The sequence below is a fragment of the Falco punctatus genome (assembly GCF_963210335.1).
Source record: "Falco punctatus genome assembly, chromosome: 4".
Taxonomy (NCBI): Eukaryota; Metazoa; Chordata; class Aves; order Falconiformes; family Falconidae; genus Falco; species Falco punctatus.
The window spans coordinates 96,934,559-96,954,612 of record NC_137583.1 but is presented as its reverse complement, the minus strand read 5'-3'; the positions used below and the strand labels follow the sequence as shown (position 1 = coordinate 96,954,612).

At 40.6% G+C, this 20,054-nt stretch overlaps 1 protein-coding gene across 1 annotated transcript in view; it reads right to left on the bottom strand.

Moving 5' to 3' along the window:
- SUSD5 (sushi domain containing 5) overlaps positions 1 to 20,054 on the bottom strand; it is a 50,068-nt gene that overhangs the window by 15,366 nt on the left and 14,648 nt on the right. Inside the window, exons 3-4 of the mRNA XM_080385898.1 lie at positions 13,024 to 13,142; positions 4,077 to 4,265 (exon numbers count right to left, since the gene is read on the bottom strand). Of these exons, the coding sequence (XP_080242024.1) occupies positions 4,077 to 4,265; positions 13,024 to 13,142 (308 nt within the window). The remainder of the gene's footprint in view (positions 1 to 4,076; positions 4,266 to 13,023; positions 13,143 to 20,054) is intronic.

Genomic DNA, 20,054 nt, shown 5'->3' with positions numbered 1-20,054 from the left:
TTTTCTTTAAAAGCATCTTGACTAAAAATTACAGTCCATTACCTGGTGTGCGCACTTTACTGTACTTTACTTTATCCAGAATCCACCTAATATAACCCCAAAATTATTTTGTTCATCTATGCCTATAGCCAAGTTTTGCCACATATTTTATTTTGGATTATAGGTGTATTGATGCATAATATACTTTTTCCATTTAATTTACAAATCTGCCAGCTGCATCGTTGTACATTTACATCCTGGGTGCCAGAGTGGACCGTATCTCCTCTGACTGAATCAAAACAGAGAGGAAAGATGATCATAAAGCTACTTCAAAGGACATTTAAGTGCTATATTTAGACGCCGCTACGATGACAGTTCTTTGACTCCGTATTTGCTCTGGGTAAACAACTGGGAATGTAAAGCAGTGTTTCTACACAAGCGAGAGAAAAAGCCAATTATTGCTATTTAGTCTGATATTCTGCTCGGACAGCTGGGCATGAGAATGTGGCCATTACCAACCCATACAGTAACAGGCAGCTGTAATGCCTGCAAGTCTCAGAAAGCTTTATGAAGCTGGATAAACATTATCACTTTTGCATTCGCGAGGTGGAGTAAGCAGCAGAGAGCAGTCCAGTGGCTTGCCCCTGGCTCAGAGACAGTGCCAGATGTAGGAACAGGCCTTATATCTTTGCATCCTCTGACGGGAGTTTTTTCCCTGTGGTCCAGCTGTGTTGTTGTGAGAGCATCGGGTCCATTTCCCAGTTCCAGTTGCTCACCCAGCACGGATGCAGAACAAGGGAATTGTATCATCCAACCAGCCTCTAAAGATAGCACTTAAATGTTCATTGCAGTGGCTTCACGACCATCTTTCCTCTGAAGTCAGCCAGTCAGGACAGGAATGGCCCACTCTGCCAACAGGGATATAGCATCTCCATTAAGTCCCATCATTAACCTTCATGATAGGGAAGTTACTCTCTTGCCCCAAAGTGCTTAAAAAGCAGTGTGTGTGCTGGCTTCTGCAGTACTTAATTAATAAATATTGCCCTCTTTTCTATGGACCCAAATTATCTGTCGACTGCAAATCAGGTTTCTTTTAATTGAATTCCATGTTTTGTTCTTTTTAGCTGAATTATTTTACTTTTTTTCTTAAATAATGAACACTTGTATCACACACTTCTGTCTTCCCGTAAAGCCTCCTTTCTGGAAAAATTGTGATCAGGAGGATTGAATATATAATTACTAATTTAACACATACTGTATTTTCTTTCCCAGGTCCTTAAAGTGTTTGAAAAACATTAATCAAAGGAAGCCCCTCAGCATGAAGTCTACATTTAAATAACTTTAGAAATCATAATTCACAATATTACATCTGCTCCCAAGTTCCAGTGTTGATGTTTGTGATTTTACAGCCACACTTTCCTATTTCTTTTAAAAATATTTTTCTCTCCCCTGCGGCTGTGTGAAAATCTCAGGCAAAACAGGGGAAATAGACCATTTATCCAGGGAAAATAGTGCAACACACACAACTTAAATGGCCTGATTCTTTCCCTGCCTTACTTTGGTGTAATACAGTTTTATTTCTATGTGTGATAAAGTTAGCATTTTCACTAACCTCAGTGAAGGAAAAAGAAGTATCAGTTTGGTGTGGTTTATAGGAAATTCAGACCGGCTGGGTTATCAGATGCAGATACTCTTTTTCCTTCTCTGCATCCAATCTCCTCCTCCACTCCCTGCAGTATTTCACTTAAAGCATCTGAACTGCTGTTTGTAAGAATAGTTCTGGAAGCTGAAATAGTTCAGAAAGGTGTTGGAATCCTTTTTTTTTTTTTGTATGCCTGTACCATTTGGATGTGTTTGAATATCTGGTTCCCTGGTGCACAGACAGGATCTGTTTCTACTAAGAACAAGTTTGACCTTTTCTCATGATTATCCACTGCCTGGTGGTGTATATTCATGAGTAAAAATAACTCCTTGCAAGTCCCTGGGCATTAAGGAATATACAGGTTCTGAAATGGCTATGCTAACTCCAGTCCATATAGATAACTCAGCTACCCAACAGCTGCCCATTCCTTTGCTTAAAATTTATTGGTTTTGACAGAAATATCATCTTAAAGGTGTGACATCTCTCTGAAAAAAATAGTAAGAAACTCTGATGACTGTTCTCAAATGCTGGAAAAATTGTGAGCTCTATGCATCGAGCAGGGTAATGTGAGAAAGGGAATGAGAAAACAGAATTCAGATTGCATCCACATCTGAACCCATGGTACTATTTAGCTTATGTTTAAACAAGGAGAAAGTTAAAAGTTTGTTGCAAAATTTAACTAATATATAAAGGTGGATTTTCTTGAAGGTTTAAATTAAGGAAATGTCATTATTATAATTTCTCAGAGCTTTTGAATTTTACTTCTGGTGGATGTTTTTTTTTAATAAAAGCCTGATTCCTTGAGTGAAGTTATTTGATAAGAAAATCCACTTTTATTCCTTTTAATGGAGTGAATATCTGGGTAGATACTGTTGAGTTTGTAGACAAAAATCCTGAAAGCATGGTATGAGATAAAAATTCTATGCCTCTTTATTGGGGCTTTTTTTTTTAACTTTCTTTTTTTACTTTTTTTTACTTTTCCATCTCACTGCTTAGCTTTAACCTGAATTGTATTTCTGCCATTCTGTTGCAGCCACCTTCTGTGGCATGGGCAGCTCTCTTAACTCACATAGGTCTTTAATTCTCCTAACTTACCAAAAGGAAGCGGCATTTGTCATACATGTAAAGTCAGAAGTTCAAAAGTACTAAAGCAACTAGCAGGAAAGGGCTAGTAAAAGCTCAGATCAGCCAAACTATCTTCGTATAAGCCATTGGACAAAGTCTGGGGCTTAAAAGGTGGACAGCTATTGTATTGCCCATTTTGCATCCCAAGTAAAAATCCAAGAGCACCTAAAGGATGGTCAGCTCAGTTTAACCTAGAAAACAAAATGAAGTGGGGGGAGCTGCATGTGGGGCTGCTGTGCCCTTGAGAGGTATTGACACCTGTCCCCATGGGGCCACAGCACCACCACGGCATCTTGACTCTTCTGTAAGGGGGATGCGATCTCAGGGACTCAGCCCGTAGCATCACATGAAGATGTAATGCTAAATGGTGATGAAGCCATGGACAGCCTCAGCCTGTCTGTGGTCAGGCAAGATGCTATTTACGTGCTTAGTGCATGGCTGCAAAAAGACGCCGGCTTTTCTCTGTGCTTGCTCTGGGTTCCCAAAGGTGAGAAGAAACACAGAGTTCTCATTTCTGTAGCAACTCTGTGGCTTCGTGTGAAAATAAACACAGCAGAGAATATACAAAACCTGCATTGTATACTTTGTCTGGTAAACAATGTCTCTGGCTCCCCGATGCTGCCGGGGCATGGCTTTTGAACTCCTCTGGAAAAAATACCTCTGGTATTTCTTGTAATGTCCGTAGTAATCCCATTGCTTGAGTAAACAAAACAAGTACATTGAAAAGTTACAAACTGTGTCCAGTAAACAGAATGAACGCATACAAGATCGTGAACAACTGATTTCCACAAAGGGGCTGATTCTGATATTAATTACACAGGTATTTAATAACCTTTCCATAGGTTATTCTCCAGTAATTAAAAATTACATTCAGTACTAAAGAAAAAGGGTATTGGGGGGGTGGGGGGTGGGGGAAAGAAGGAAGATGGCGAACTGGAAGGAGGAGGCAGGAAGGCAGGAACTGAGCGATAACCCTGGGATAAGACTCGGTGAATCCCTGAAATGGAGTCAGCAGATTAAAAAAAAAATAAAATAAAAAAAAGATGACATAAAAAGTTCCATTTAAAATTGTTGGATGGCTTCCGACACCCAGGAAGAAACTTTATGCTCATATCAGTATGAACAATTTATCTTCTCCTGCGGTTTACTGGAGATATCTACCAACGGGATTGTAACAGGCCTGTTGGGCCAGCTAAGATGCTGATGCTCTAGTCACCAGGACCACACATGCCCAGGGGACACCCCTGCAAGCCTGAAACCGTGTCAGTTGGGCTGAGGATGAGAGGTTGCGACCTCCCGGAGGAATGCTCCGTGTGCTGGGTGAGCTTACCTTTGACACAGGCCTGAACCTGCCCGTACCACTCCCCGCAGCTGTCGCAGAGCAGCGTGAACGCTGTCTCCTTGTTGCCCATGACATACCCCTGGGCGCAAACGTACAGCAGCTCATCCCCCATTTCAAAGCCAGTGTGGCCATGCAGGATGGTGTGGGGGAAGGACGGCGGGTCCCCGCAGGGCTTGTCTGAAAGGAAAAAAGAAATGAGATGGTAGAGACCTTGCAATAGTCTTTAAATGCAGTGCTAACAGCAGGGCTGGAAGAGTTACCCTAAGGACAAACTTACACATGTCAACAGAAGCCATACATCTCATCTGATTCATGCCCTTGTCCTCCTTCATAACTATTTTCAGCTGTAATTTGGAAGGTATACATTGGCCTGTAACTGGTATGGAATAACCGTGATGTTATTGATGTGTAGCAGTGATCCATCTTGAGGGGCTTTGTTTCCAATAAGTCAGCCCAGGACATCAGCCTACAGCTGCCTCCTCTGCCTGCTTCTACAAAGGCTAACAAAGGTTTGGATAGGTTGGGACTGGCAGGCAGAAGCGTGGACACAGTAATTTTTCTTAATGGCAAGAAAGCTTGTGAAATTGTTTAAGACTGGTGTTTTGATGTCTACCGCACTGTAGCAAGCAGGCAGGAGCTGAGCAATAACCCAGTCCACATTCACAGGAAGAAAAGGTCCAGGTGGACACCAGCCATTCTTCAGACTATTTCTAATCTTCTAGTCTTTCTCAGAATCAAAAGTTTCTTCCCAGATACTCAAGATTCCCACATTTTCAGTTAGAGACACCCTAAAATAAACAGGGACTTTGCTCTTCAACTGAGCAACACCCATGGGTAACGTAGCTCTGCTCTCTGTGAGAATCCGAAGAGCTAGATTTATCAGGATATAAAATCTAACAAGATGTTTGATAATATTTCTGCTGCCAGCACCAAAAGCCAGGAAGCAAAATTTACTATAAACAACAACAAAACTGATTTGAGATTTTGTTGCGTGGAAGAGTGCAGAGAAGATGCGGGCAGACAACCGCCAACACCAGCGTAAACTGAATTTTAACTCTTTTTTCAGGTTTGAACAATCTTGGCTATTGTTAATCAGGTAGGGCAAAATCTAGAGAACTTCTAAGCATTGCGGTTTCTCTTCTCTCAAAGGTCTTCCTCTCTCAGAAGTGCTCTTCTGGAGGGGGTTTCTGTGTCCCCTTTTCCCCCAGATTTTTTACAGTCCCTCTTGGAATAGACAGCTTTGCTAACAGAAAAACAAAGCAAGCAACAAAACCCTTATAATTCAAGAACATGATTTTACCAAGAAACGCAATGGACAAAGTGTGCAGTGCTGGTACAAACAAACACTTCTGTATTCTTTCTCAACACTGGGATTTTTTCCAGTGGTTCTAGAGCCCTTAGTGACTGTGGAAAAGAAACAAACAACTGTCCCACTTGCCAAAGATACTGAAGATTCAAAATGTGCTTTTGACCTGATAAGGAACAACAGAAAATGAGAAGGCTGATAGGTTATAGCTCAGGATTTCTGGTAATTATATGGGATACGGGAAACTTAGGGCCAGATCTGTGTTCTAGTATTGATCTCTCCTGTTGGAAGAGCTTGCCTTGGTACAAAACCCTGATTACTTAGTAGGCTAAGCAAAGATTATGTTTCTTGGGAAGGCTTTTGTTTTCAAGCTGGAGAAGTGACCTCCAAGACCTAGCAGAAGGAGAAACATCTTCAAAGAGCATCCTTGGTACTTTACTGGAGTCTGCTTTTAGGACAGCATCAGCACGAGATCTTACAAGCAACATTTCCACTGACACAAATTCGTGCTCAGGGTTTTCAGTGGGTAACAGTTTTGACAGGAAAGCTTTTTCACTCTACTTTCTGCAAAAGCATAGGCTTTCCTGCTTTTGCTCCAGGGACATTCTGCAAGATCCTTGTGAGTCCTGGCAGCAGCTTTTCCCATCATTTATCCACTTCTGACCCAGGCATAGGTAAATAGATGTTTATTTAGAAATCTGATGTATTTATGTTGCCAGTTGTTTACCTTGTAGTGAAATAAACATCCGTGTTCTGTGAAAGTTCTTTTGGATCAGGCTTTTAGAAATTGTCTGATAGACCTGACTAACCACTTCTCAACTGGCTATGTGAAAAGCATTTGCCACTAATTTAAGGGACACGCTACTGAAGTCAAAGCTTTGAAGTCTATTCTCCATACTGTACACATACATACATACTGTCTAACAGCTTCAGAAGTTAGTGGGAGTTACGCACACACACACTGACAGAAAAAACAAGCTCTTGAGGCTACACAAAGCTCAGTTTATGTATAGTCTTATGAAGGCTTGGCATCTGAGGAAGTGAGGAGCAGTTAGCAGCTAATGCCTTTCCTGTGAACTGGTCGGATGAATAGAGATTGATGTGGATGAAAGGAATAAAAAAATATTTTATTGCCTCATAGGAAGGCCACAGACCCCTGCGTTTCATGTACTTTATTTATGTAGCTACTTCCATCGGTACAAATGGGAGCTGTGTATCTGCTCTGAGGGAAGTATTGATCCCAGGGCTGTATGGGACAATTATATGTTGGAGGGTATTCTTATCTACAAAGCCTTGCTTCTTAATCCTGTGGCCAGAGGAAGCAGAAAAGTAACACATTAGTTAAATATGGCAAGCACATTCAAAAAGCACTTTATAACCTTCCAGGAAAGAAGAAAGCTGAAGGGAGCTTTACTGTAAAATTTGGCAATAGATGTAGTAACAGAGAATTATGAGATCCTGAAAGAGAGATCCGGCTGACGTGTGACGTGAAAGAAAAGCAGAGATTTTAAAGATGTTTATGAGCACTGTATGGACAACTTCTGACTCTCTCATATGAGACTTTGCAAGGTCATGTCTTTGCTGCAGAGCCTAAGTGACAGCATGGACAAGCCTAAGGGAAAGCTGATACCCTGCAAAGACATACTCAGGTTCCTACATCCTTTTTGCTGCTGTCCTCTCCCATGTAAGATATACAGGAATTTTCTGGGTTGCAGCATCTTACAACTTCTCATCCTGCTGCAGTCTCAGTTGCTATGACAATTCTTGCTCAGCCTTTTACCAAACCTGTTCTTTCTGGTACACGTACAGAAGCGACAGCGGCACAGCAGCTCATCAAACTGAGCCACTTCTGGGGACAGGCTTCAGGTTTTAGTCTGCAGCCTTTGTACCAGGAGCTGGCAAAGCATGGGTTTGTTTGGAACGACAGCCTGTGCTCAGTGCTGGCATTCAGGCCATATTCTTGCTGGAAGAGAAGAGGCAGATTTGGGCCATGAAGCGTGACAGAGGGTGTGTTGGCAGCAGCTTGTCATGTAGAGGAACAGTAATGCTCTTTGTCAAGGTGGCTACAGGGGTTGCCTGGGGTGGCGACACTGGGAGATCAGGACTGGGCTCCTCCAGTGCTGAACTCTCCATCTGCAGCACTGCTTTCCCCCTCATCTACCCTCCAGTAAACCAGCATATTTTCTTAGTGCTTGCTAAAAAATAAGCCCAATGCATGCTTCCCAGTAGAAGAGCCTGATGTGCTTGATACTTGGGCCCCATCCAGCAGATCTCATGCTCTGCCTGGTCATGTGTGAGGTCACATCTCAGACCTGGAAACTTGGAATCCAGTTCTGGACATTGTGACCCTTACTGGGTTTGTCACATATTGACAATGAGGTCAAACACCTAACAGGGCTCCATACATTGACAGCTGACCTCCAGTAAGCAAGGATGGATTGGGTCACACAGTGGGACAGCACAGCACAGATCTAAGGCAACGCTGAAGGACACAGAAGATCCTCGTGTCAGCAGTACTTTGGCACAGATTGTCTCTTGGAGTGAAAATCACCGCCACAGTCAATAAAGAACTCAGTACACATGGGTAGAAATCAGGGCAGAGTCAACATCTGACAAATGAATGGGAATAAGAGGCAGAACAAAAATTTCAGTGTTGAGCAAGGGTATGTTAGAGCTAGCGATGACTCTGGTTACAGACCTCTTAGAGACTCGGTAACTATTTTTTACAAGGGACAGAAGATGCCTCTTGTTAACTGAATTACAACATTAAGTCATGATTGGCTTTTAGGAGTTATGGCCCCTCCAAAGCATAACTGTAACTCCAAACTGTGTTGGAAGGAGTTTGTGACAGCTGACTTCTGTCAAGGAGTTGACACAAGTCACTTTAAGAACACAGCACCCCTCCTCCCCAGTCCAGACTCCTCCAGAAGCATCTTCTTGATTTAAACTACAAGCATCCCACCAGTTTGTAATGGTTTTTTTGAAGTGTCTTGATAAAATACCGTCTACAGAAAGGAGAGTCTAACATGAATGCAAAAAACTCATCAACGTGAAAAAGATGCAGCCTTCAGCTTTCCTGCCGCCTGGCAGAACTGGGACTCTACTGAAACCTGATCATCTGCAATTGTTACTTTAACTATGTATCACGCTCTGAAAGCTGACATGAAACATCCTATTTGACGTAAAACATCCCATTACAACTGCCTGATTCAGTGTTTTTCCAGAGAGACCACTGGAATTTATAGGATATCATCTCGTCATTAAAAAAACGGAGAACCCAAGTCTTAATGCTCAGCCCTGTGAAAGCTGAGTGTGGATGTTTGTTTTTCTTCTTGATTGCAGAGACACTAAAATATATGGATTTTTTCTTTTTGCATAAAAATACTAGTACAAATAGAGTACAAAGAACCAAAACTCAATCACAGCCAATGTAAGTGATGCTTGTAAGCTACCAAAGTTTGGATGCCAATACCTCTTTCATCAGATAGGGCTTGTAAGAATTTATTAGTTTAAATGACATCACCAGGTAGCTGGAAAATCAGTCAGCTATATGCAAAGCTCTGGAAAAGAAAACCGTAGCAATGAAAAACTTCACATCCACAGGAAAGCATGGCAAATACAAAGAAATGGTTCAAATATTACATAAAGCAAATTGCAGTTTGCTTGCTCTTGCAAAATACATTTAATGTATTTGCTATATAGAATACACTAATTTATTTTTTTCTTAATGCTGAAAAAGGCAAACTGAAATATGTACATAAGCCATCAAACTTGGATGGGAATCTAGAGCCAGCAGTTGTGTTTAACAAAGTTTGATTTGCATGTATGCTGTATGCTACTACAAGTTGCTGCCTGTTTAGTTTTTCTATGGTGGCAGTAAATCAAAGCCTTATGGAATAGAGATCTTACTTGTTGCCTTTAAATATCAGCGGGTCACTGAAAGAAAGAACAACTAAAACTTGGAGTTATTAACAAAGAGATCTTCCCTTTGTTGCATTTAAAAAAACAACAACACAAGAAAGGGAATTGAGAGGACATATGAAAGCGAATGGTATACAGCCCTACAACAAAAAAAGAAAAAATCAAATAACACTGGTAGGAAGAATCCCAGTTTTCTGTTTTTCTTGCTTTATCCCTTTTATACTCTGAGGCATTTTCTTATGGACTTTGATATAGAATAAATGCACATTCTGTGGGCCAGATCTGACTTACGTGTGATACTCCATTTTCAGAACAGGCAGAATCTAATATATTTTTAGGTAATTTTTGACCCTCGGGGCTAAGAGAGCAACTTTCTGATCTAAGTAGATACTGAGCTGATACAAAGTCATCTTCCCTACTCTAATGGCTGTGTAAAACATTTGTTTGCAAGAAACTGAGAAGACATTTCTCTGTACCGTGAAAAGTGCAGCTATACTCAGTGTTCATAAAACATTACAGCTACATCTCTCCCTGTCAAACATAACTCTTAGTACCGGTCCCCTGTAAAACATAACTGCCGGTATCAAAGATCGCTGTGGTTTTTCTGTGTGCACACAAAAAAATCCATTTCAGAAGCACAAAAAAGGTACCTTGTATTTGTAAAAGCCTGATCCTGCGAGCACGCCCGGAGCTGCTGCTGGCATCTGAGTGTTGCCCCGGCTGTTGAGGCATGCCGAGGCATGTGCTTAAGCAATTCGACCAAAATAATTTCCATGGTAAATGTTAACTGAGTAAAGATTAATTATAAATCAAAGCCTAAGGAGGGAATTTTGTGACGGTTTGTACTAGAAGTTTCATGGTGGTTTGAGATGCCTTTTGCACAACCTGAAGAACCGAAAATAGAGTTGTGAAGAGTTACTACCATCAGCTTCAGTTTCTGAAGAAGAGCAGGCTGATGTGCCCATTCCCCTTGTCCATCCTCAGCCTGCCAGGCTGCCTGAGCCTTTGGCTGAGCCCAGCCAAGCGCGACAACGAGGGCAAGCTGCTGGGTGTCTGCTCGTTTTGGTGAGTTTAAAAGAGGAAAGAGCCAAAGCTGTGTGTCTTTTCCACGGGGACAGGCACAGGTAGGACTCAGCTGTAACCTGTCCCCACAGGCAGTGCTGGCCAGCCATCCTGCACTGCATACAGGTGGGCAAACCACGGATTCATATCCCTAAGGCAGCCACAGCACCACAGCCCCCTGCCCAGCCGGCTGTGCCTGGACCCTGCATGGAGCTGGAAGAGCCCTGAAGGTAGGGGGTGAGGTTAAGAAATAATGGAGAAAGAACCAGATGAATTTTATATGGAACTGCAGATTATTGGTTGGATGGATATGGAAGAAATGAAAGGGCTTTTGGTTATTTTGCATGGGGACATCGGTCTCAGTGCAAGAAACCTGGGATTTATCACTTTTGGCAGGGCAAAACAACTTGCTTTTTGTACTTGATACATAGGTATTAATGCTATTGTAGTACTGTATTATCATTGAAATTGTATCAATTAAGAGCAACGTCCACTTTTCTAAAAGAAAGAAATAACTCAGGAGGCTTCACATAAGAAACAAGTCACTAGTCATAACTTAGATGCGCAGCTAGTAGCTGCAGGTACAAAATGACAGAACAGACACACCGTGCCTGAGGCTGTGGTGCAGGGTTTGCTGTTGCTGCTTTATGCTGGGTATTTACTTCCCCAAACTGGAAGTGCCATTCCTGAGGCATACCATGCTCTTTCGTCAGCCAACATTTCTCTGTACTGTGAAAACTACGGCTATACTCAGTGTTCATAAAACATTACAGCTACATCTCTCCCTGTCAATCATAACTCTTAGTACCGGTCCCCTGTAAAACATAACTGCCGGTATCAAAGATCGCTGTGGTTTTTCTGTGTGCGCACAAAAAAATCCATTTCAGAAGCACAAAAAAGTTACCTTGTATTTGTAAAAGCCTGATCCTGCATTACTGTGTGTTATGCTTGCATGTTAGGGCTACTAACCTTTCTGGACTTTGCTCTTTTCATACCAACTGCAGACGAGGCTCTGCCACACAAATTTGCTTAAGCCTTTCTATTCAAACATCAACTCTGCGTCCAAAATGTTTTATATATTCAAAGAAGAGAGGACTGGATTGTCATCCAGAAATGTTTCTGTGTGTAAGGACTGTTGGGTGAGTACACTGGAATGATCATCCCATTCCGTCACCAGGAAACGCCCTGACTTGTACGAAACAAGTTGTTCAGAAATTGTCTCTTCTTTGCCAAAGAGCCAAATTTTCCCCTGATAGCAAAAAGATAAAGCAAAGGCAAAAGATACGCAGTTTCTGAGTCCTGTGCAGCATTCCCTTCCAACTAGCATTGGCAGACTGCATTCTTATCATCACCTTTACTGCCTCTTTACTGCCAGCAGTGACCAAATGCAAAAGGCAAACAGCTCCTTCCCCGAGACCCAGCATCTACGTGTGAGCTCAGACACAGGCAGGTGGAGAGAGACAGGGGAGCACAAGGGCACAATGGAACAATAGCGGCCAGAGCAATGATTTCAGCCTCCCGCAGCTGTCCCACCCACGGCAAGGTTTTTCTCGAGGCGGGGGGTGATGACAAAAGGGAGATTTGAAGGAGGACAATGAGAGAGTTTTGCAGATGTTTACAGGGAGCTGCTCCCATATGTGAGGAGCAGCATGGAAGACAGCACAAAGGTGCTTGTGTGACAACACTAGCAGCAGGGTGACGGCGCTGGCATCACTCACAGCAGCACGGAGCCTGGGGTTGGTATCACGAGGGCTGCTTGAGACGATGGTCGGTCAAACTGTCATTGACTAGGTGCACACCAAATAGCAGCACCTCTTCCACATTTCAGTTCAACCATGTTTTAATTCCCATTGCTGCCACTGTTTATCAAAATGCCCACCCCCGTGCTGTGAACTTGTTATTCCTCAGTAAATGCCACCCGCTTGTCCCTGCTTTTCTTGGAAATGAGATGCAAAACTTCACTGCAGATATCAACAGTGTTTCAGGGGTTCCCAAACTTCTTTACACAACCCTGCCTACCAGTAACATTTTGCTTTTTGCCTTCAGAATCCAGCTTTGCTGGATGGGCTACACCATTTGAATATCAGAAAGTTTAAGCATCAATTTACATTGGAAATAATTTGGTTTTCAGAATCATCCACGATATATCAGTGTCCCTAGCATGCTGGTCTACACTTGTTAACAAAACAAACCCCAAATAAAACTAATCTGGAGGCAATAAAGTTATTTGCATACAAATGTTGTAAATGGATAGATATGGAACAGCATGGTGTTCCGCAGTTGGAAGCCAGCTGTCTGAGTTACATTCAGTTACAGTGCTGAGTATGGGAGGTGCTTCAGGTTATACTGGTGCCAGGTATATTTCTTTCTGTAAACTGTGTTCTGTGAACACCAAAATGGGTTCTTTCAGATCAGTAGTGCCGTTTGAACTTGCTAAACTGCAGCAAAGGCAAAAGATAACGCAATTTATTTCCTGCAACCCAAGTCTTTGCAGCAGTTGGCTCACCTAGAGGGTGATTACTATAAAGATTTATTCCTTAACGTTCCCTCTTTGCCTCTCAGCAGTAGAAAAATTGAAGGCAAAACTTTTAATGTTACAAGACAGCGATGACTGTGCATTATTTCAATAGTATTATCAATGCTGACCTTCATCCTTTACACAAAAAGCATCATATTGGTCATTCACAAAGGGATCGGTTTCAATTTTAACATCAATGGCTTTCACGCTCTGCTGTTTGCTGCCCGTCTTTCTGCATATAATTGTCCTAAAATAAAGAAGAAGAAGAAAAAAATAATCAGAAATCTTCTGGAGTTGTACATGCAGGTGAAATTTGGATATCTTTTATCACAGTAGTCAGGCTTTAGCCTCAGCTTAACTGTTTAAGAGTTGGCACGGAAGGCATTAGTGTGGGAAGATCTATGAAAAAAGCCAAGGGAGAATTAGAGGTAATTAAAAAAATGTTTGCTGTAGACCAGTTCAAAGCATAGGAAGCAGTAAAAAAATGTTTATCTTATATTCTGTAATACTTCTTAACATCAGACCAAGCCCCAGAGTATCTAAGGCCACATTCTGCTCTCACATTCCAGCAACACAGATTCCCACCAATGGCACCCAGATAAAAATTAACAGAAAACTCAAGATTTTATCTGAAAGGTTATAAACCATTAGCATTTTATGTTATAAGACCATTAAAGTTGTATATTTAACTGCTCAAAAGCTAACACAGGCCAACTCAGAAAATTAGAGTTCTTGGAAGAAAAACTGCTTGCTTGTTTCTTAACAAGTAATTCCACACCTTTGTGTACACTCCATTTCTCCTGGTTTGGTACTCAGCAGTACCTGATCCATCCTGTTGCCCCTCATAGGCCTGAACAAAGGTAGTAAATCTGTATTTGGTTTTACAACTCTGTGGATACTGAACATGAAGGAGGAGATTACTAATTATCTCTTCTCTCAGCTGTACTGGCTGCTTAAAACTAACAAATAGAAGACAGTTTGTTGTAGAAAACACTGGTTTTACTGTTACACTGAAGGTTACAAAGGCTGGGAAAGTGAATTCAGCCCAGATCTTTGCAGCTGGATATTAATGGTGCAGGGTTTATTTTTTGTGCACAGCAGGTTTGTAGAAGTGCTGCACGGTCAGCTATTCCAGCGAAAGTGAGACAAAAATGCTTTCCACAGAGGAATCCTTCGAGTGGAGGAAATTTATCATTTTGTATTGTGCCACAGCTGAACTAATTTCGCTGTCAGTCCTGCACTCAGTTGGGAGAATAAAATAAATGTTGACTAGCTGCCCATTCACTGAGCGTGGAAAAGATCCAGTGGAAACCCAGCATTTGATCGTGTGCTTAAAATACTATGTAACAACTGATTTATACAACCGGGCTGAATTATGGTTGTACACACCATCCTCATTCTGGCATGCGTTAGCTTTTGAGCAGTTGAATATGCAACTTTCATGTTCTTTTAATGTAAATAAACAAAAGTGACATGAAACAAGTCATATGGTGGTGGTCACACAGACATACCAGAATGGTTCCTACCACACTTCTGCTCTGGAAAATGACATGATCATCCCCTGCTGAAAGCCCCTTTGCAATTTCAAATCAAATATGTTTCTTTTGTAAGGAAAACACCCCTTGATTTTTTGGGAGGGCATGTGAAGGACAAAATTATCTGTAAAAGTTTAAAGCCAAGTTTTCTTAGAATTTAATGCATTTAATCCCCAAGTCCGCCAAGTCAGTAATCAGGCACCTAGACAGAAGTGACTTGATCTACCAAAGTGAGTTCAGATGACTAGAAGAATCAGGCCATCAATTAGAAAAATGTTGTATGCGTTCACATATCGTTCCACTAGGTCTTACAAGGCGGAAGTAATGACACAGTTATGCCTTCCTTCAAGAAGTGACTTACGTACCTTAATCTTTCCAATAATTACTCACTCACCCAGGTATCCAGGTCAGTTATGCCTTGCAACACTGACTGGACAAATACTGATGTGTCTTTAAATATTTGCACCTTTTTTTCTGTAATTCTGTACTTAACACTTCAGACTCTCTTACAAAAAACCAATCAAAAAACGAAACAAACCCCACAAAGTTCTGAAGGTTGCTGCCATCATAAAATTCTGATCTCTGAAAATCAGGCCACATGCCTTTCCATGCTCAGTCAAGGAATAAAATTTCTGATACTTGGAAGCCACTTTTGAAAATCTTATCTGAATTTTCTGATCTCTAATTCCAGTTTCTATTGGAATGAAATACAAAATACAATGAGTATTTTGCTTTTGCCCAAAGCACTGTAGTTTCTTTACTGTTTCTTCAGTAGGCTAAAAAATTATCTGTGGGTGACACATTCTTGGTGTATTCAGGTCATCTCCAAAACAGGACACCTGGCTCACATGTGAGAGTCCGTACTTGAAGAGCAAGTTTTTCTTTCTTTTTTTTTTCCTCCCCCAAGTATTGTACAATGATTTACAAGTTTGTAGTTGATAGCATATATGAATTAGTTAATTAATGTTAAGAGCATTTCTTGGCTGCTATCCAATGAGACTGAACTTAAAAATGTGTATCTTGCATATAGTTTTAACATTACACATAAAGAAAGGCTTTAAATGACATTAAGAGTTTTTAAATGTATTTCTCATTAAATTTATTTCCTACATGAATTTTAAAAATCACTGTTCCTATTTCTTCTTTTCCTACCACAGACTAGACCCTGGTTAATTGTCTACTTAGAACTTCAGTTTGGATTTTTGTCATATTAAAATTGATCTGATTAAAACTGAAAATATCCTAATGTAATTCTGATATTAAAGAAACATACACATGCACATACAAAAACAGAAGAAAAAAATCTATTTTTTAAGGGTTTTTTTTTAAGAAAAAAAATATCTATTTCACCTCTCCCGTTTCCCCTTCTCTGTCAGTAGTTTCCTACCATGAGCTCAATCCTGCAGGCTTTAAACATCTTCACTGAGATGTTATTACCACTGCTGAAAGGAGCTTCAAGAGTGCTCAGCGTTTCTCAGCAGTGGGTCTAACAATCAGACCTGCAATGCCTTTGGCATAGAAATAGTCTCTTTGCCCTCAGTAGGATTCCAGGTATGACTAAAAATATACAATAATAGTCCCTTTTCTCTGAGTTCTTGCGGGTAGCTATATGTTTCCCTAAGTCCTAAAATACTAGGTTTTCATCTATAATTATTGATTAAATACATAGGTGTACCTTTGTCCCAGTTCTACAAGGTAGGGTTTGACACTTTTACCTTTGTTACATTTTCCATTGGGCACTGAAAAATGGCTATCAATTCAGAATTCAACATATTTTAAGATTTCTTCAGCAGCAGCAGCACCACGCTGAAATAAGAAACAAAAACTCCTACTCTTGCCAGCACACTGCTGAGAGGTTGTGGAAATGTGTCGCCTAGTTCATTTCTTTACTATGTTGAATTGTTGCACTAAGGCATGCACCATGACTGGGAGAATGCCACAAACTTCGTACGTTTTTTAGGGATACCTCCACCTACCCAGCCATTTAGAAGAATGCAGCGAAGTTTAAATCTGTTTATTGCTATGTTCATGTAATAACTGAACTTAAAACAGTCTTGCTCGTTACTCAGTGTGTTGTAATCTGATGCTTAGAGCAGTGCAACGCATGATTTTATACCTTGTATTTAAGAAATAGACGTGATTTTATTTGTCCTTCTATGGAGTTCTCTTACGGAAGTAGACATGCTTAGAAGAAACATACTGAGTTCAGACTGCAGATCATCCATAATACTCCTCTATGTTTAATACACATCTGCTTGAAACATCTATGTGTCCCTGAAAATTACTCTTACACAGCCATGAGCTTACAGTCACAGCATAAAACGCAGTCACACTTACTATCTATAGACCATGTAAGCACCATATACTATCGGTAAGGTAAAAAATATACTTGGGAAAGGAGGGGTTTTAGTGGTGTTGACAACAGCTCCTGCTCTCTGATGGAAGGTGGGAGGGTGCCTGATGGCGTCTACTTTGGTTGCTTGACAAGCCAAGCCAAAAACTACTGAGACTCTTCTCAGTCCACTGCTACCCAGCCTAGAAGGGCAACCTGCTTCATGGTGCCTCTTCCCAAGTAAGAAAACAAAGAGAAGACAGGGACTCAGCTTAACGCCTGCTGTACGATATTGTTCATCCAGCTAAGAACAATCGACGGTCCTTCCCCTGTACCTACCCCGAAAGAAAGATCAGAGGCTGGCCAAGCTGATCACTGTTTTCCTGGGCCATGACTCAGATACAGCACTATGTGCACACATCAGGAGAAAATTTAATATATAGCACAATAACGTATGAACTACATTTCCTAGAAGCCTTCCTTTTACTCTTGCACTGGTTAAATTTTTTCTAATCTATTATGTAACCAAGGAGTAATTGGTATATTTTTCACTTCTAATTCCTCTGTTCAAAGAAAGAAATAGCAGAAAAGGTGGCAAGAATAGTATTTATTTCACAATATGCCACAATATGCCATTACATAATACATAATATTAAATATATCATAATAATATACTCGAGCCATAGTAATGACATGTTATTTTATATATTGTATATATGCATGTATAATAAATAGATAATAAACACGTAACACTTAAATATAAATTATAAATTTTGTTTGTAGTAGTACCCACTGGTACTTCTACTTTCTGAGATGATTACATAGCAATTTTGTAATACTTGAAAGCTTTTCATTAAACCCCAGTTAAAACATATGGAGTTAGCAGCTGAGTTTATATGACATAGAGTGATCCATCAGCACAAAACCCAGTAGGTGGGACGGGGATGTTTTGCAGTCGGTACTTTATCTGCCAGTTGATTGTAAGTTTTGTAGTCTTAGTCAACAAATTCACTGAACTGAGTCAGAACAGTCTTAGGACATTTACTCAAAGTAGTATGAACTTGCATATGGATATATTCAACTCAGAAGAGCATTATTAACAATGTGTTAGCTGAGGCACCGTGAAAGTCTGGTTCATAACATAATATAGCTATAACAAACCTTCTCCTAATTAGAAAATTAAAAACTTCATCGCTTTCCTTAGTCAAGATAAATCTTTAACGTTTTGTGCTGATTTTTTTTCATGGGTCAGCTTTGCCACTTGTGTAACTAGTAGTAACTAGGTGAGAGAAAAAAAATCAGTAGTCTGGAAGTCTAACTAGAGGATTTTTATTCTTAGTCTTTCCCTTCTGTAGTTTGGGAAACTGCAAATTATAAAGCTGGCTCTGATGAGGAATAAAATATAAATGACATGTTCATGATTATTGAAGGGAAGAAAATTTCCCTGAAAAGTCATGAAGGGGAGCACAGGTGGGCTTTGGAAAGTCCATTGACTGGGAACTATAGAGGCTAATTTTGGCTGGATGTGACCCAAAGAAAGCAGCTGCTAAGTGTGACATGAAGACATTCCAACAGCAATACTGCCACTGGAAATGTCAAAAGGAGGTCTTACCAAGGCAGAACCAATATCCTTTAGATTCTTAAAAATATACACCAAAATGCAGCCTTTTGTGCTTAAAATTGTACATACGACTACTGAAATAGTAAGGCCTCTGTTCATTAAATAAATATGGCCCATTCATGCAGATTTTCATACTGTAGCCTAGTATGAAAGATTTTATATAGCCATTTTACTATAATATTGCTATGTACATATAATTTGGGCATTCTTAGTGCATGTAGAAGAGAATCGTGTTGCTTCCTGGCCTGGACCGGTTGGGTGCTCAAAGACATGTCAAGTGTCACTACAAAGTTGGTTTTACCCAATTTCATTTTATGGGCTCTGGTTTAATCCATGGTTTTCATAACAGATGTTATTGATTAGTTACCAAAGGGTTTAAAAAAAATACAAAAATGTTTGCTGAATGCTATTAATTTACAAAGAAACTCAATTCTCAGACAAAAGGTTTTCAGATAGGACAAAAGATTACAAAGATTCTAAAAACCAGGGCAAAATATGTGAAGTTCTTTTGAAAATTAGAAAATCAGCCTCGATCGAACTAACTGGCAAGTTAAAATCCTGGTATTAGTTGGTCTTGTGCATTTGCTAAGAGTAAGCACGTCCCCTTTCTGTCTTCATTTGCTGGGGCTAAACAAACTGATTACCTTTAACCACGTGTGGTGGTCTTGGGCTGATCCTAGTCTGAGCTCATACCTTCTGAGCTTGGACACCAAGAATTACATCGCACTGTCACGGGTGATGTCTCACCGGTGCCTCGCTAAAGCCCTTCAGTACTGCCCTCTCTCCTGGAAGAGCTGCTGGATGTCTTTTAGGAGGGCTGCATTTCCTTCCTTCACGAATTTTATGCAGTTACTTTATTTTACAACAGACCTGCTGCTGTCTTGCGTTCTGTGACTACACCCAGCTCTTTCTCCTGCTCTGCCTTTTCCAGCTGAACTGCTAGCTCAAGGCAGAAATTCCGATTAGTCTTCATGCAATACTGTTAAACTGCACCCCGTTTCTGTTACTCAGGCTCTGAAGTCAGGCTTACTTTCCTGTTCAATGTTACGATTTTCCTCCGTCTTAACAATGAAACCTAACCTTCTGGCATTAACTAATTTCAGTAGCATACCCCTACATTTTGTGCCAAAGTTTGCTAAAGTTTTCCTAAAGCCCTCAAAGTTTGTTAAAAAAAAAATTCCCAGTAAAAATACAATTTAAAAGTGCGAATTCCAGCTATGTAAATAGCTACTCTGAGGACTGTGATGCTACAGTTTAGCAGATGGTGTCTTGGGTGTTTGTGCTAGAAAATACATCAAAAATGTATTTTATTTTGTATGATGCTTTTCCTGAAAAAGTACATTTTCAAAAAAAAAATCCAATTACTGGGCTGTCTGTTTTACAGGGACTGTGGATGTCATACTTTGCCCATGCTGCCTTCCCAGGTTGTGCCAGGAAAAGGTTTACATCCCCCCAAAGCTGATGCAAGGTGCCTCATGTCCACATTGCTCAGTGATATCATTCCTTGGAGCAAATCAGCCATGTCCATAAATCAAATTCAAGTCTCTTGACTGAGCTTCATGTAGAAATCCCTATTCCTGTAACACAATTACTTTGTTTTTTCTCTGTATGGGACTTACTGAGATGACTGACAATGAGAAGACAGCATCATTTTCTCGCAGAGCGTGACCC